General features: G+C 45.0%; 1 protein-coding gene across 2 annotated transcripts in view; it reads right to left on the bottom strand.

Moving 5' to 3' along the window:
- Nucleotides 1-18,377, bottom strand: part of SFT2D1 (SFT2 domain containing 1) — a 62,172-nt gene that overhangs the window by 29,105 nt on the left and 14,690 nt on the right. The window contains exons 1-3 of one of the 2 annotated variants that reach the window (XM_066605419.1): nt 16,328-16,532; nt 10,863-10,949; nt 2,671-2,753 (exon numbers count right to left, since the gene is read on the bottom strand). In XM_066605419.1, the coding sequence (XP_066461516.1) occupies nt 2,671-2,753; nt 10,863-10,949; nt 16,328-16,390 (233 nt within the window). In that variant the 5' untranslated portion in view covers nt 16,391-16,532. Of the gene's footprint in view, nt 1-2,670; nt 2,754-10,862; nt 10,950-16,327; nt 16,533-18,377 lie in introns of those variants that run through there. The other variant, XM_066605418.1, reaches the window with a different exon arrangement.

The following is an 18,377-nucleotide window of genomic DNA, read 5'->3' as shown; positions in this document are numbered from 1 at the left end:
ACCGGGAATGAGTAAATCCAAACAACCAATCAGGTTGTGGATTTAGGGAGTAATATAGATGCCTTTCCCGATCTCACCGCGGGGGGGAAAGGCGGCGCTATCGCCCTGCATATACGTTCTGCAACGGCAGGACGTAAAAACATTAAAGGGCAGTCACTAAGAAGTTAATCTGCAGGGTGCACGGCGTGGTAAAAATAGCTAATTTAGCTTATCTCCCCATACAAAAAAATGGATCAGAAAGTGATCAAAATGCTGCATGGATTAACAAATGGTACTAATAAAAAGTACAACTCATCTCACAAAATAAAAACCCTTACACAGCTTAGTTCATAAAAAAAAATTAAAATGCTAGGGGGTCTTTGAATGCAGCGATAAAGAAAATAATCATTTCAAGTGTAAAAAAAAGCAGTGAAAAAGAAAAAAACTATTACAATTTGGTATTGGCATAATCGTACCGGCCTGTAGAATTACTTTAATATAGTGTTTATACTGCTCAGAGAATGTAGTGAAAAATAAAATAAACTTGCCAGAATTACAGATTTTCGTAATCTCGCCCCTAAAAATTGAATAAAAAAACTATCATAATTTTACATGTTCCCAAAAATTAGATAAATGAAGACTGGACTTTATCCCACAAAAAACAAGCCCTTCTAAAGCTCTGGGAAAAAAATGAATACGGCTCTTGGAATGGGGCGACACAAGAGAAAAGCTTTAAGAAAAAAAAAATGTTTTAAACGTACAAAAACAGCAAAACATAAAAAACAAAACAAAAACAAAAAACGTGGAATGTGACTGAAAAAAATGTTGAAATTAAATAATCGGCCCATTTAAAAAAACCTGCCCGGGTGGGTCTGACAGAGTGGTAAGAAACTCGCCACTGAAGGGGTTAATACATACACAGTGGAAACCACTAAAAGTTGTCCAGCTGCTTTAAAATTTTGTGACAGGTACAATTGTGGAAAAAAAAAATACAGCAGTCCTCAGCCATCCAGCACTGCAGTCCTGTGGTTGTCCTGTCTGTTGATAGTGAAAGTTTGATTGGTGGCCAGTGGTCACCTATTAGAAACAGGGTTACCACCTGTTCTCCTGGGATCAACTCTCATCCTGGCCACCACGATGCCAGGAAATCCGAACTGTGATGCTGCAGCCTCCGATTGGCTACCAGCAGCCACCTGACTTCCACTGTGAGAGACCAGGACAAAAGTAAGGCTGCACCCACTGGATCATCAGGGCTGAGGATGGGTAATTATTGTATTTTCTCACAGCTGCAACTGCTTTATGATAGTAAATCAACAACTGTCCTATAAAATTAATGGCACTGCCCAAGATAACTGATCGCTTGAACTCCGCTATCTCCAGGGGTCACATTGAAATGAATGCAAATAAGGGACATTGAATAATGCCTCCACAGTGCCACCTATTGAAAGGCAGCATTCCTTCAAGCCAAAGTCAGACCTTTTATACAAGCCTTGTTACAATGACCAGGAAATAAAAGCAAAGCCAGACTCCATGTACATACAGCTGTTTCAGGGTTCTTGCCCCTCATCAGTGTACAGTAGAAGTCTGGCTTTGCTAGTGAGAGGCCTGGGACGGGGGTCAGAAACGCTATCTTTTCTCCTTAGGGAGAGCAACTATACTAAAAACTACGTGAATGAATGGAGCAGTGATGCACATAGGCAACCATCGTTCCATTCATTTGGGGACATTCCAGACTCCTATTCCCTCAGTTGGCAGGGGTCTGAGCAGTCAGACCTGGACCAATCAATATTGGTAGCTGTTTGTTTCAGGTCCGAATGTTAAGTAACAGGTGAGCCCTCTTGTGCTATGGGGACCCATCGATCACAGCATTCCTGCAGCATAGGAATGTCTGACCTCTGAAGATTAGCCAGCTACTGATCCAAGTGCCGTTATTAGGACATGTCAGCACATTGACCAGAGGCATCTTAAGAGAGTTGGACAAGGGCAAAATTCTTACGTATGTTCATGAGCAGCCATGTTAAAGGGGTTCTGACATAAGAAAAAAAATATATAATTTTTTTTTACCTACTTTGCCTGGCCAGGACCGATCGTCAGGCACGTCCCCTGCATCGGGCATCCTCTTCTGTGGCTTCTAGAAGCAAAACTGGAGCGGTCAAAATGACCGCTTCCTGCTCTGCTCCGTCACTTCCGAGGTGAACGGACGGGCGCCACGTCACAAGCAGTGCTTGCTGTGGGCGGCCTGGCCGTCCTGGCTGAACTGCAGGATCTGCGTGTGCGCAGTGGAAAGGCGGCCCGGCCTGACTCCTGTCAGAGGCCACCTGTCTACTGCGCCTAATCCCGGAGGGGGGGCGGCCCGTTCTGGCTAGTCTGTGGAAGAAGACTGCCTGCTGGGAGATGACCCCCGCTGCATAACATCAACAGAAGAAAAAGGTAAGTATAAGGTATTTATGTTTTAACAAGCCATAAATCGTGGGTTCCCTGTGTCCATTAGGCAGACCAGGGAACAATGGCTGCTAAAGCATAAAAACATTATTCGTGTCAGAACCCCTTTAATAGATAACATTCAAGACAGCCGCAACGTAGATGACTTGGTAAAATATAGTCCAGTACACAGAGCAGAATCACACAACACTACAAATCACTCCAAAGATAAAGGAAAGCAGCATGGTGGTGGTGAACACAAAGGCTTACCTGGCTAATGCAGCAACGTTTCCCAGCGTGTAGAACACGCCAAATAGTTTTATTCCATTAGGAAGCCAAAGGAGTGCACTACCCTGTATTAACACAAACTGCACGGTTACTATGGAAACATCAATATACAAACAATTCTACATATTTCACTATATTACGCACCATCTAATTAACAGAGCTTGGAAAATCTCTTGCTAAATGCCCTGATAGCTACTACACATTAGCAAGGTCAGCCATGATTTAGAACCTTGGTGCCCCAATTAGCTTTCAAGCATACTATTATCATTCCCGATGTCCTCATTATCTGCATCATGTGTATTTCATGACACGTGGCAGCTTCTGCTGGAGTTCTGAACAGTTTCAGTAATGAACTGGTCCTGACTACCAACAGTAGGATTGGGGACCGTCTGTATATTTATCACAAATACCCTATTGGAGCAGGGGCACACAACCTTTCCCTTGTAGGAAAGTCACATTAAATGGTCAAACCATCCCACTTCCCATAGTCTATAATAAAAGTGACAGTCCCATCTATAAGATTTGGCAGTATATGCTATAAAGCACGACATGTGGGGGTTCTATATCTGCAACAAGGTGTAGTTTATAGGATTCACACATAACATTTTACAACTAAAGTACAATGGAGAGTGCGCTGCATGTGGCCTCTATGATCTTAGCTGAACCTATCAGATTTGGGGTTCGCTCACGTCAGCACCGGAGGTTCCGTTCAGAATCTCTGTCGCCGATTTTCACTAGAAAACTGGACAAGATAGTGCAGCAAGTAGCGCTATTTTGTCCAGTAAATACTGACATGTTTAATGGGGTCCGCTCAAGTTCTGACCAGTAATTCAAGTCTTTATGTGCCTTTCAGTTCTGTTAGAAGATGGAACCATTCCGCCAGCAGGTGTTCTTGCCCTGCCCCCTGTATAGAGCAGGTAAAAGAAAAACAAATGGAAACTTCCTAACACTGGTGTGAACTAGCCCTTATGGCATATCCACTTGACGTACTGTAGATAAGAGGCTCAGGTGGGAATAGCCCTTCAAAGAAGCAATCTAATGGAAGAATTTCACATTTCTGCTCAGTCCTTTTTAACAATATATGCAGTTGAGGATTGCTTATCTTAACTTCGGAGTAACTAGCTAATTTTGCACCTTACAACCAAGCCATTGTAATTTTCTTTCTTGCCACTTGGAAAGTGCCATAACTTTTTTTTGGTCAACATAGCCATTTATATGAGGGCTTCTATTTGGTGGGACAAATTGTATTTTTTAATGGCACCACTTTGGGGTACATATAAATGTGTTAAACAAAACACGGTGAGGTTATTCTCTGGATCAACAGTATAATTGTGATACCACGTTTACATTGGGTTTTTTGTTTGTTACTACTTTTGTACACTAAATGCTTAGGAAAAAAATAGTTTCTTTGTTGCTTCAAAACGCAGAACATTAAATTTTTTGCATTGAAAGAGCTGTATTAGGACTTATTTTTTGTGGGACACCCTGTCGTTTTTATTGATACCATTTTGGGCTAAAAATGACTTTTTATTCTGCTTTTTGGGAGGTATGAGTAGCAAAAAAAAATGCAATTCTAGAATAGCTTTGTTTTTATAATTTTTTTTTACAGCGTTCAAGGTGTATCATATTTTCCTTCATTCTGCAATTGAAGACGATTACTGTGATAATTTAAATCGGCAACTTTGGTAACGACCAAAAAAAAAATTCAAAATGTTAGTGTGAAAAGTAGAAATTGAACTTGTATCGCTGCAGCTGAAGTGCCTCAACTATGTCAGCTCTTGTTTTCTGCAGGAACAGTTATACTTTTCATGGATACCATTTTGGGGACTTTTTGATTGACTTATTGTATTTTTTTTTGCAAGATGAACGGACCGAAAAAAAATAAAATAAACAAACACTATAATATATATATAGCATTTCTGGCTTACATTTTATTTTCTACATTGCTCCCTGTGTGGGATAAATAACTAAATGTCTAAATTGTCTAGGTCCTCACAAGCACAATATTTATTGCATGTTTTTATTTAAAAATTGTTTTGTGGGGAATTGTTTTTTTCTACTACTACTAAACTTCATTGAATGTTCTTTTGACATCATTTTTCAGTCGCTCAAGGAGATTTGAAGATGTGATTGATCGCTTGCCTCTCCCTAGGTCTCAGCCCATTAGCCACTGTTACAAACCTTTTAACCCAAGGATGGAAAGCTAACTTGTAATCAGGAACAGCACTGATGCCCTTTTTACATGAGCCAAGGATCTCATGATTCTTGTTTGCCTATGCAAATGAGCTGGTGACATCCCCAGCTTGTCTGCTCTCTGGCAGCCCGTTGAAACTGGACCAATGAGAAGCGCATGATTCTCGCTCATCGTTCAGTCATTGGCTTTCATTTAAATTAAATTATTATCATTCCGCGTGAACGTAGCGTAAGAGCTGATTGTTGTACTCTTGACTACTAGGTTTGAGGCCTTTATGAAAACCTGCCTGCAAAAATTCAAGGATAAGGAGGGATGTCTGGTTCCTTGAAGGTATCTAGCCTGTCTTGAGCAAAATTTTAAAAGGCTTTCCTCTCTCAGATAAGTGTCCGGAGACTTGCTTCATGCTAATGAGTAAAGATATTACTGAATCTGCTGATCTCCTGTGTTTTAATATTAACCTCTCAGCATCCATGTTACCAAATGTAAAATGGTATTTGAAGGTGAAATACAGGACCCTGAAATAGATGCCCTCGTGCGGGAAGTGTCCAGAGCTGATCCTCCGACAGGGCTCTCAGGCAGGAGAACCAGGGTCTCCCGAGCCAAAATGAAGCAGTTAGAATGACCCAGGCCTTGTCGTGTGAGAGCGTCTTTAATACGCAAAGAATCAAAACACAGAGGTGGGAAGGCACAACATCTCTACCCCCTTCTAGGACTGGGAAGAGGCATCTAGACCCAAGAGATGGTCTGAGACTGAGAAATTTCCTGGTCTTTTGATAGATCTTCTTGCCAAAAAAGACAATCATTGGAATTCCCCACTTTATCAAACTTCCCAATTCAGACACCATTCTGATTGCTGCAGGTTGATCCTGCTCAGATAAATCGACCAGAAGATTCTCTTTCCCCTTGAGGTGAACTGCTGTCAAGGATAAGAGGGGTTTCAGCTAGCAAAAAAATCTGATTGGTTAACCCCTTAGTGACCAAGCCTGTTTACGCCTTAATGACCAGGCCAAATTTTGCAAATCTGACATGTGTCACTTTAACATGGAAAAACACCAGAAAGGTTTTGCATATCCAAGCGATTCTGACATTGTTTTTTCGCCACATGTTGTACTTCATTTAGGCGGAAAAAAAAGACCGATAGAAATTGTGTTTATTTATTAAAAGCGCCAAAATTGGGAAAATTTTGAAAAAAATCGTCATTTTTTCACATTTCCAACTGCAATATCTTAAATATGTGCAAACATAATATAGAAATTTTTGCTAAGATTTATATTTCCACCCGTTTACTTTATTTTGGGCGCACATTGGAAAAACTTTTGTTTTTTTTTTAACTATTTAGGAGACGTACAAATTTAACATTACTTTTTAGCATTTTGAGGAACACTTTGTTTTCCTATACCAAGCCGAGATTGGAAAGGCTCATGAGTGTCAGAATAATAGATACCCCCCCAAATGACCTCATTTTAAAAACTACACCCCTTAATATATTCACTGAGGGGTGTCATGAGTATTTTGACCCCACAGTTTTTTTTCAGGAATTAATTCAATTTAGAGGAGAAAAAGTAAAATTTCATATTTTTGCAAATCTGTCATTTTAAAGACATATTTTTTTCCTATAGTTTACATGAAAATCAGGATTTACACCCCAAAATGGATACCCCTATTTCTCCCGTGTTCAGAAATATACCCATTGTGGCCCTATTGTTATATCTGAGTCCACAACGGGGCCCAAAATGAAAGGAGTAGTCAGTGTCTTTCAAAACAGAAATTTTGCTTGAAGTCCTTTTAGGCCCCATAGCACACATGTAGAGTTCTTGAGCGCCCAAAACCATAGAAAACCCCCACAAATGACCCCATTTTGAAAACTAGACCCCTTAAGGAATTTATCTAGGGGTGTACTGCATATTTTGACCCCATAGTTTTTGAATGAATTCAAACCAAGCAAAAGGAAAAAATTGTGATTTTCGTTTTTTCGGCAATTCTGTAATTTTAAAAACAGCTTTTTTTGTACAGCACACATATGAAGGAAGACTTGCACCCAAAAATGGATACCCCTGTTTGTCCCGTGTTCAGAGACATACCCATTGTGGCCCTAATATTATGTCTGGATACACAACGGAGCCCAAAATGAAAGGAGCGACCAGTGGCTTTCGGAACACAAATTTTGCTTGAAGTCCTTTTAGGCCCCATTGCCCACTTGTAGAGTTCTTGAGCGCCCAAAACCATAGAGAACCCCCACAAATGACCCCATTTTGAAAACTAGACTCCTTAACGAATTTATCTAGGGGTGTACTGCGTATTTTGACCCCACAGTTTTTGAATAAATTCAAGCAAAGCAAAAGGAAAAAATTTGGATTTTTGTTTTTTTGGCAATTCTGTCATTTTAAAAACAGCTTTTTTTGTACAGCACACATATGAAGGAAGACTTACACCCCAAAATGGATACCCCTGTTTGTACTGTTTTCAGAAATATACCCATTGTAGCCCTAATCTTATGTCTGCATGCACAACGGGGCCCAAAATAAAAGGAGTAATCGGTGGCTTTCAGAACATAGATTTTGCTTGAAGTCCTTTTAGGCCCCATTGCCCACTTGTAGAGTTCTTGAGCGCCCAAAACCATAGAAAACCCCCACAAATGACCCCATTTTGAAAACTAGACCCCTTAACGAATTTATCTAGGGATGTACTGCATATTTTGACCCCACAGTTTTTGAATAAATTCAAGCAAAGCAAAAGGAAAAAAATAGGATTTTCATTTTTTGGGCTATTGTGTCAATTTAAAAACAGTTTTTTTTGTACAGCACACATATAAATGAAGGCTTTCACCCCAAAATGGATACCCCTGTTTGTCCCGTGTTCAGAAACATACCCATTGTGGCCCTAATAGACTTACAGGACCCATGGCTAGGCCTACAATGAAAGGAATACCCGTTGGATTTCAGGGTACCACTGAATAAATTTCAGGCCCCATTGCCCACTTATAGAGCCATTGAGCGGCCAAAACTATAAAGAACCCCCTCAAATGACCCCATTTTGAAAACTAGACCCCTTAACGAATTCATCTAGGGGTGTACTGCGTATTTTGACCCCACAGTATTTGAATGAATCTAAGCAAAGCAGAAGGAAAAAGTTACGATTTTCAATTTTTTTGGCAATTTTTTCAATTTAAAAACAGTTTTTTTGTACAGTGCACATAGGAATGAAGACGTTCACCCCAAAATGGATACCCCCGTTTGTCCCGAGTTCAGAAACATACCCATTGTGGCCCTAATCTACTTACAGAACGCATGGCAAGGCCTATAAAGGACGGAACACCTGTTGGATTTTAGGGCACAACTGAATAAATTCCAGGCCCCATTGCTTATTTGTACAGAATAAAGATTGACTCCCTAAAAATTCCCCCCCTCCCCCACACACTCCACGCCCTTTTTGGCGTTCGCAAACCTTAGATAAAAGTAAAAATGTGAACTGTGTAGTATTTCCGAAGACAGGGGTAATTACGGAGGCTGGTTGGAATGGGCCCATGGGGCAATAAAACCGGGTATCCCCCCCCCTCCTCTCATGCTTTTTGGGGGTATTTCATGACCTCAGTGGCGGGTATGGGGTGTAAAAAGTGGCGTTCCGTGAGTCTCCGTAAGCTTGATGAGGTGCGGCGGTCTCACACAGAAGGCGCTCAACAAGGTGCTCCTGGAACTGCAGGAAGGCGAACGTTCCCGGGGCTTCTTGTAAAATACGTATCACAGGTAGCGGTCTGAATAACGCCGGGCTCACGCGGGTGCAGGCAGAATCCGCTTGCGGAGGCCCACAGCGGATCCCATCTGTGAGCCCGGCTGTGACCCTGCGTACGGCTGCGTAATGTACTGCGCATAACTGCCTACTCACACAAGCGGTCATGCACAGTACACCTTTGTTTGTATTTCCCGCACCATCGCTTAGCGATGACGCGGGTACAGGCAGCCCGTACACAATGTAGTTGCGTATGGACTGCGGGTATATCCGCGACCATGGAGCACAATGGGCTCTATGTTGCCGATATCCGCAGTAAAATAGAACATGCTGCGTTCTCTTTTCTGCGAGTGGATTACGCAATTCCGACCCGCTAATGTGAGCGGAATTGTGTAATCCAATGCGATTGATCTGCGTATTACCGCGGATCAGAAGCATGCAGAATCCGTAATTCCTATCCGGTCATGTGAGACCGGCCTAAGGTAGATCGCTACCTTTTTATCACGTGATCGGGGACCGCTCAACGAGGCCACCCGTCACTGCTCCAGGCTCTCTGTGACCGTTGGTCGCTGGGAGCAAGGAGATTTTAAATTTCCTGGGCTCCCCGACTGCTGCGCATGTGTCCGGCTTTTTGCCGGCAATCGCATGTGCAGAATTTGGGAAGGTCCACGGAGGAAGATCGCGTCGGGATTCAAATACGGAGGCCTCCGGTAAAAAGTTTCATCTCCTCTCACCGATCGCATCAGTGAGGGGAGATGAAACTTCTAATTTTTTTTTTTACTTTTACGTGATCGCCATTATTGGATAATGGCGAACACGTGACCAGGAACCGCTCACTGCGGACCCCCATTAAATCTCCATGCTCTTGGCTACGTTTTGTAGCCAGGAGCAGGGAGAATTTAAATTATCCTGGCAATCCACAGCTTTTGCGCATGCGCCCGCCATTTTGGCGACGGGCACGTGTGCAAAAGCTGTGGTAAGGTCCGCGGATAAATCTGGGGGCCTTAGGTACGTACTTTCATCCTCCCTCACGGATATGATCCATGAGGGGAGATGAAACGTACGCTTTTTAAACTTTTCAAAACTTTTTTTTACTTTTTTTTTTTTAAACTTTTTTACACTTTTTTTTCACTCTACATGATCACTGTCATCCATTGGATGACAGTGATCATGTCCCCGGTATAATCTCTCTGCTCCCAGCTACACATGGCAGCCAGAAGCAGAGGGATTTTGAATTTCCCGGGGCTCGAGCCCGTCTGTTCACGCGCCCGATGTCAATCATCGGGCGCGCATGCGCAGACGGGGATTCGGGTCCCGGGACATCGGGACACCGCTGAGAACTGGGGGTGAGTATTTTCACCTCCCCTCATGGATCCGATCCATGAGGGGAGGTGAAACTGACTTTTTTAAAACTTTTTTTTTACTTTTTCGCGATCGCCGCTAACCATTGGATAACGGCGATCGCGGTACCGGGGACCGCTCACCGCAGTCCCCGCTGACATCTCCTGCCTCCCGGCTACCTACAGGAGCCGGGAGCCAGGAGATTTTAAATCTCCCGCGCCGCCGGGCCTTCTGCGCATGCGGCTGACGTAATGCCGCCTGGCGCGCATGCGCAGAAGACCGGCTTCGGGCCCCGGAGCGGCAGGAGAGCGGGGAGCAGCGTGCTGGACCTGGGTGAGTAATTTCAGCTGCTCCGATGGATCCGATCCATCAGAGCAGCTGAATCTTTAACTTTTGTGTACTTTTGTTTACTTTTTTTGCGATCGGCGCTATCCATTGCATAGCGCCGATCGCAATGCCGGGGGGGTGCCCGAACAGCCCGGGATGACAGCTCCATGCTGTCAGCTACCTGCGGACACCGACAGCATGGAGCTGTCACGTCCACAGCCCGAGGGGCACTATTCTCTGCAGGAAGCATGTTTTTACGTCCTCAGAGAATAGAGCCCACTTCGGGAGGACGTAAAAACACTATGGGCTGGTCGTTAAGGGGTTAAAGCAATCAAAAGCTGTAATCTTGTTCCTTCCTGCCTGTGGATGTATGATACAGCTGTCCTGTGGTCCGTTAAGACTTTCACATCTTTGTTCAGAATCTACGGGAGATAAGCCTTCAAGGCATAATAAAGCGCTAGAAACCCTTTGTAGTTTAAGCAGAAAAAAGTGGCTTAAAAACTCAGCAAGTGTTATAAATGCCTTAAATTGAAAGCAAGTGCCAAAAGGCATTAACTCCTATATGAATGAAGAGAAACGCACTTACCAGGATTGAAAAGACAACTCCAGAAACAAAGCATATTGCGAACCATTTCACCCGAGTGCCGAAACTTAACGATGAGGAATCCAAAACCTTAAAGTAGTAAAAAGGTGTTAATGGGTTGTCCTTGTATCATTACAGTTACCATGCCCATACACATAGACAACACTGGGCTCAACCTGCTGATTTCTGTAGGGTCGGACAGTCTACTGCGTATTAGGGCTACCTCTCCCAACAAGAGAGGTCAGGGCTAAGGAGGATCAGCGCATTGGCTTTCAACCTGGCCAATCTTTCCCCCGGAGATATAAACTGCTACCCAAGGAGTATGGCAACGGCATAATCCCCTTGTCACAACACAAACAAGCATGATCGGCCAAGCCAAGGAGCGAGGTGGGGGTGCCTGTCAGACAATTTAATGTGTATGGCTACTTTAATTATTACAAAACTGCTAAAAATGGACCCAGTTCAACTATGAATGACCCAAACATCCCAAAGCTTAAATTTAGCGGTAACATGCATAGTGCTTTATGTTGACAGATTAAGATAAAATGATTATGCATTATAATTTACAAGCAAACCATTATAAAGTTATTAAGTACAAACAGGTCTCATTCATTATATGCCAACATTACCTTTCCAGAAGGAGATGACAATCCTTTGGGCAAGCAAGAAAAAAATAAATAAAAATGCAAAAATAAAATAAGCAGATCACATATAGCAGTTTTATAACGGGGAAGCTGCAGACAGTAAGAGAAGATACAACACAGTTCGCTACATTGTGGTTTGTATTACAATTATCTACGCTCGCTTTTATTAACTGCCATGTTGTAAAGAAACAAAAACCATAGAAACCAGTTAGATTATAGATTAGTCGGCTGAGGAAATTCTAAAGAGAATACAGACAAGTGCTGGATCTTCTGCACAGTGTTCATGCAAGGAAGTTAATAACTGCTGCCCAATCAGCAGCTGTCCGCTCAGGACCGCCAGACCAGGTACAACTTGTGCCCCCTTATTCCAGAGCATAGTAAACTTTCATAGTCTCAGCAGTCCCTCCAATCTGACAAGTAGTGCAGCATGCCGCACTATTCTTCCCGTCAAAACAACGGCCACAATAAGGGGGCCCGACAGACCCCATTATAAGTCATTAGGGGGTCTAATAGTTAGAAACAGAAACAATGCAAGTACGGACAGCCAAATAGCCATACTGTATTGTAAGTGCAAACAGGTGAGCGCTTGAAGAATGGCGATTGCCAAGTCAGGTCAAATTAATAAACTCATCAGCATACAAAACGGCGCTATTTTTCCCCTCACCCCCACGGAAAAAAGCTGTCTGAAGGAAGACTTAAGGCCCATTTAGATACAATGATTAATCGCTCAAAATTTGCTCAAAAGCCATCCTTTAACTCCTTAATGACGCAGCCCCTTTTTCTTTTTCCATTTTCGTTCCCCCCTCCCCCCCTTCAAAAAAATCGTAACTCCTTTATTTATTTATCGACGTCGCTGTATGTGGGATTGTTTTTTGCGGGACGAGTTGGATTTTTCAAGTGTGCTATTTATTGTACCATATAATGTACTGAAAAACTTTAAAAAAAATTCTAAGTGGAGTAAAATGAAAAAAAAAAAAAAAAAAAAAGACATTTCGCCATCTTTTAGTGCGTCTTGTTTCTACGGCGCACAAACGGCAACAAAAGCGACAGGATAACTTTTTTCTATGGGTCGGTACGATTACTACGATACCAAGCTTGTATAGGTTTTCTCTTACTATACAACTTTTTTTTTTTCTACGACATTTAATTTTTTTAAATTATTTTCTGCGGCCTTTTTGTGCGCGCGATAACTTTTATTTTTCCGTCGACGTAGTTGAGCAAGAGCTCGTTTTTTTCGGGATGTCCTGAAGTTTTTAAAAGTACCCATTTGGAATACATACGACTTTTTGATCGCTTTTTATTGCATTTTTTCTGGGAGACAGGGTAACTAAAAAAGTGCATTTCTGGCGTTCTTTATTTTGTTTTTCAGATGACGTTCAATGTGCGGGAAAAATAATGCGCTACTTGAATAGAGCGGACTTTTACAGACGTGGTGATACCAAATACATATATTTAGATGTTTTAATAATAGTTATGGCAAAAGGGGGGTGATTTAAACTTTTATAACTTTTTTTTTCCACAATTAAAAAAACTTTATTGATTTTTTTTTTTACTTTACTTTAAAGCCCCCCTGGGGGACTACAATATGCGGTGCTTTGTTCGCTCTTGCAGTATGACGTAATGCTATAGCATTACGTCATACTGCAATTTCACAGGCAGCACACGGGGATGGCTTGATCTAAAGGCCCCCGGCTGCCATGACACCTGCACCGGGGCGTGCGGGACCCCCCGAGATTTAAATGCCGCTGTCAGAATTGACAGCGGCACGGCATTTAAATGGTTATTCGGCCGATCGCGGCTATTGCCCGCAGGTGTCAGCTGTAATAAACAGCTGACGCCCACGCTGTATGAAGAGAGGTTGCCCTGCAACCTCTTCATACATACCCCGTGGCTCCATGACTATACGTCATGGAGTGGGAAGGGGTTAAGCGATAATCTTTGTGTCTAAATGGGCTCATCTTCCAGTTTTATGCCAAACAACGGTTTTCGCTTCTGCTTGAAATCCATTGTTCAGCAGAACAGCTGACAAGTTGTGTTCAGTATTATTGTATCTTGACGGCACCAGGAACAACTGGTGGAATCAAGCTTGACAGGGGGGTGATGCCCCCTGTACCTGATTGGCTGGACATCTTCCATCTTCCTTGGCTGCAGGTCCTAGCAGCCCAGTAAGGTGATGGTGCAGCTGCAATGCAGGCCGCCCAGCACCTCCGTTGCTTCCCGGCCCCCGCTGCAGGTGTACAGTGGGCCACCTTAAACCCCTTCTCCGACGGCCGCCCGGTATAGAAGAGCAGAGCGGGGTGGCCATAGAGCCGTAAAACGTGTTTGCCTGCGGCGCTGCTGAAGACGCCCCCCCCCCCCCCCTCCCCAGCTGTGTTTGCAGTCGGCAGCAGGCAGGACACAGCAGCAGGGGGTCCACAAAGTCACACACACCATCCTCCTACAGCAGCACAACTGCAGGGAGCCGGCAGCGGCACCCTACAGTTTCTAACATTAGGAGACCAGGGAGCCTACTGCGCTAGGGGTCTCATAAGTTGTAGGCAGCGGTCCGCAGACAGCAGAACAGCTGGGAGGCCAGGGGACAGGTGGGTAGCTGCTGAAACAGAGCGCTGGCTAACAGACACGGAGGCAGTTTGCCTCCTTCCAGGACCTTTACTTCTTGAGCCAATTGGAAGCTAGGGGTGCGACAGGGGTGTTCCTCCTGTCAAACCTCTAGCTTCTGGTGGCCTCAAGATACAATAATACCACTGTGCTCAGCCCGTGGACCACTGATTACATTTTATTAGCCATCAGTACCACCAGCAGATCAAAGTGAAAGTAAACAGGAAACAGCAGGAGGTCTGTTCCCCGACTACAGCCCCCAGCAGCTCACACTTATAGTACCTATAGGAATTAGTGCCAAGTAGTAGTTTATGCAAAATGATCGCTCAAAAGCCATATTTTGCGCGATCATCTTTGCAATGCAAATGTAACCATAGGCTACAGAGAGTTCCCATGGGACGGAAATCTCACAGCTTGGCCGCACTGAAAAGTGGCAACTTCAAAAGAATAGAGGAGTGAGGTCACAACGGGGGGAAAAAAAAAGAAGAAAGAACTGACATGCTGCGGTTGTCAATTTCGCACCACATCGCCGGTTCCACCCGGCTTTGTCGCGAGAGATTCGTCCACACGGGGCGGTCAGATTTTTGCAAAGTCTCATCCACATAGCTAGCTAATCGCGGGATTAGGAGCCGCGAGCAGATTTGCCGCACGGAATTTTTGCAGCAAATCTGACCCATGTGAACCCAGCCTTAGGGCCCATTTACACGGCCATAGACGTTTTATGTGCGCCCGCAGGCGCCGTAAAAACACCTGAGCGGCAAAGGGAACGGCATATATACGCTGAGGCCGCAATGCCATGGAGCCTGGGAAGACATTCCCCCTTCCCTCCCCCTTGCCGGCTCACCTCTCCCCATCTCCGGCTGTTAGCCATGGGGTGGCGGAGCTAAGCCCCCACCCTTTATTTGCAGCCAGCAATGGCCCCCTCCCATTGCAAACAGCGACAAGGGGTGCTGCTGAACTCCCTCCCCCCTCATATAGGAATCTATGCAGCTGCTACCGCCACCATGAAAGCGCCCCATCGGGCGCTTTTACGCCATGGAAATACGCCCCTGTGCACTGATGCATTGTAAACCAATGCATCAGAGGGGCAGCGTATATCAGCCGGGCGTAAAAACACGCCCATGTGAATAAACCCTTAGGCAGACAAAGAATTCTCACTCCTATGTGGCATATCTCCCTGTGTAAATAACCAACGTGTGATGACAAAGACAAACACATGGGACAAACTAATTTATTCCCATAGTAGCTGTGACCTGCCACCTATAAATGTCGCCAACCGGAACCGATCAACATGCTATATTGTCTATCAGGACTTGTTAGGCAGATAATCTGGGTATAATCACCCTAAGGCCATATTATATTCACATGGTGTCACATGGAAAAGCTGCACCCGCAGATCACAAGAGTGCGGCTCCGAAACCCATAGCGGAAAGGAAAAAAACGGACATGTGAAACCCGGAGACATACCTTACAGAAACTACGGAGGGGAACACACAGATCAGCCCCATTGGATGGGAGTAACCCACATGCCAATTCACAGCATTGAAAATGCAAATCCGATTTGCCGATCCGGTTTGTTCTGACAACATTGACAGAGTGGGCTGAATACTGTGTTACTGTGATATACAGGACGCAGAGGGTCGTCAGCAGTCAGCAAGCTGGTCACCGAGCCGTCTACCTGTAAGCAGCAGGAAGCAGTCAGCGCTGTATATCGCACAGTGGCCCGACATGGGAATACAAGCACAACGCCATTCACTGCAATAGGACTGCAACAACACGACTGGCCACTGCATGATGTACAGCGCTATCGGCTTCCTCCTCTGTACCTGGTGACAGCTGGACAGGCGATTGGCCGTAGTCCCAGATATTGCTGGCCTACCCTGTGGATCGGTCATCCATTATTAAGAGGTAAAAATCCCTTTAACGTTATAAGAGTTTTCACAGGTGTGATATTACATATATTCCCTGTTATCTGTCAAAGCCAAGTGCAGAAACAAGCCGACAATTCAGTGGAAACAGGTGATGTATACAAGAGGCGGCGGCAGGAGCAGCACTTGTTACACCCAGGCCGAACTAAGTGACAGATACGGGGTAGAATACGGTACAGGTGGGGATACACAACCCATAGCAGGAAGCTCGTGGAGAGAAGTCACTGCTCTGCTGTGGGGGACCGGCAGTGACTTGTACAGGACATCCGGCACATACACGGGCACTGCTAGCCGGTACCTGAGTCGTCAGCCCCCGCTCCTCGTCTTCATGGCCGTTCAGGACCCTCCGCAGCTTGTCCATGCTTCCCGTAACACGTACAGCCCACCAGTGACACCCACTGCGCCAACACACCGGACCGCTGGCCTCCCTGTACGCGCTGTCACGTGAGGACCGCGACACGTGACCCGCCTCACGGCACCTCAGCCAGCTGGGGAGGAACTGCGTGCGCTTCCGTAGGCAGCCCGGACCGCCATCTTTAACCCGGGCATTTCAGGCGATGACAGAAAAGTGTGAACAGCAGTGATAATACAACCGGAAGTCAGAGCAGTAGTGATAATCCCCCAGTAGTCGGAACAGTAGTGATAGTTTGCCTGCAGAGGGCACTAGTGATAAAACAAGCCCCAGTGACATAACTTGCACAATGTGATGTTTCCTGGCTGACATGGTCCTGCACTATGTGTGCTGTACATTATTGTATTGTGGGCAGTGGACGTTGTTATGTCAGTCCGGCCATTCAGTAAACAGTGCACAAAGTCCCGGAATGGTCATGGCGGCCTAGATCTCATGCTGAGAGTAGCTGTGATGGCGCGTTCACACTAGAGCTTTGGGCTCTGTTTTGTAGCTCCGTAAGGAGAACAGGAAAGTGGAACCTATGGGCCGAATGTTCTATAATCAAGGGACCCCATTGACTATAAGTCTATTCGGTTTCCAGTCAACATTTTAACCCTTTAGTGACGGCCCCATAGTGATTTTACATCCTAGCTTTGTGGGCTTTAATCCTCAGGGACGTAAAAACATGCATTCCCATGAGGATTAAAGCCCTGTGTGCTGTGGACGTGACAGCTCAATGCTGTCAGTTCTCAGAGGTAGCCGACAACCGGTCATCCTGGGCCGCGGGAAGCCCAACCTCATCCCGAGCAATGAGATCAGCGCGGGACATTTGAAATCTCCTGCTTCCCGACTACTGAAGGTAGCCGGGAAGCAGTAGATGTCACCGGGGGCCGAACGCCGAGTCCGTGATCACCGTTATCTATTGGAACGTTATCCATCATGGAAAAGTTGTAAAAAGTAAAGTAACTTTAAAGTTTCACCCCCCCTTCATAGATCAGATCCATGAGGGGAGGTGAAATTTTAACTTCTTTTTACTTCTACGTGATCGCCATTATCCATTGGATAATGGCGATCACGTGACCAGGGAAGATAACTTGCCTAAGGCCTCTTGCACATGGGCGTATTTGCATTGCGGAGTCCGCTTATGGACTCCACAGCAAATACAGCCCATACTATTCAATGGCAAAACCTCATTTCATCTCCACGAGCGGTTGTAATTTTCCACGCGTGGAGAATAAATGGCAGCGGGCCTGTTTCCAGTGAGCACTGCAGAAGTATCGCGAGATATGCGTCACCCTTCCCACGCCGGCGGCTACTGCGCATGCGCAACATAGTGCCAGCCGGAACATCCGCAGCGTGTGCAGAAGATGCTGGATAGGTACTCTGGGGTCACTGGCCGAGCACTGCGTTGAACTCCACTGCGGGAATCCCGCATGCGGGGTCCGAACCGCCCGTGTGCAGGAGGCTTGAGGCCTTTGGCGATGTCCCCTGACAGGATCTTTATCCGTTGACCTTTCCCCAACTTTGGCGCATGCACACGTCAGCAAAATGGTGGACACAAGCGCAGAAGCTGGGTAGGGTCCGGGAAATTTAAAATCTCCTTGCTCCTGGCTACTAAAGGTAGCCGAGAGCCTGGAGCAGTAACTGAGGGCCGCGGTGAGCGGTCCCCAGTCATGAGATCCCTGTTATCCAATGGATAATGGCAATCACGTAAAAGTTAAAAACAGTTGAACTTCTATGCTCCTTTCGGTTTGGGCCCTGTTGTGCAGCCAGACATAAGATTAGGGCCACAATGGGTATATTTCTGAATATAGGACAAAGAGGGGTATCCATTGTGGGGTGAAAGTCTTCCTTCATATGTGTGCTGTACAAAAAAAACTGTTTTTAAAATGACATACTTGCCAAAAAAATGAAAATCATAATTTTTTCCTTCTGTTTTGCTTAGATTCATTCAAAA

This window comes from Eleutherodactylus coqui, chromosome 1 (assembly GCF_035609145.1).
Source record: "Eleutherodactylus coqui strain aEleCoq1 chromosome 1, aEleCoq1.hap1, whole genome shotgun sequence".
NCBI lineage: Eukaryota > Metazoa > Chordata > Amphibia > Anura > Eleutherodactylidae > Eleutherodactylus > Eleutherodactylus coqui.
Note: the sequence above shows the minus strand (reverse complement) of the source record. Positions and strands in the feature narration are given on the sequence as shown.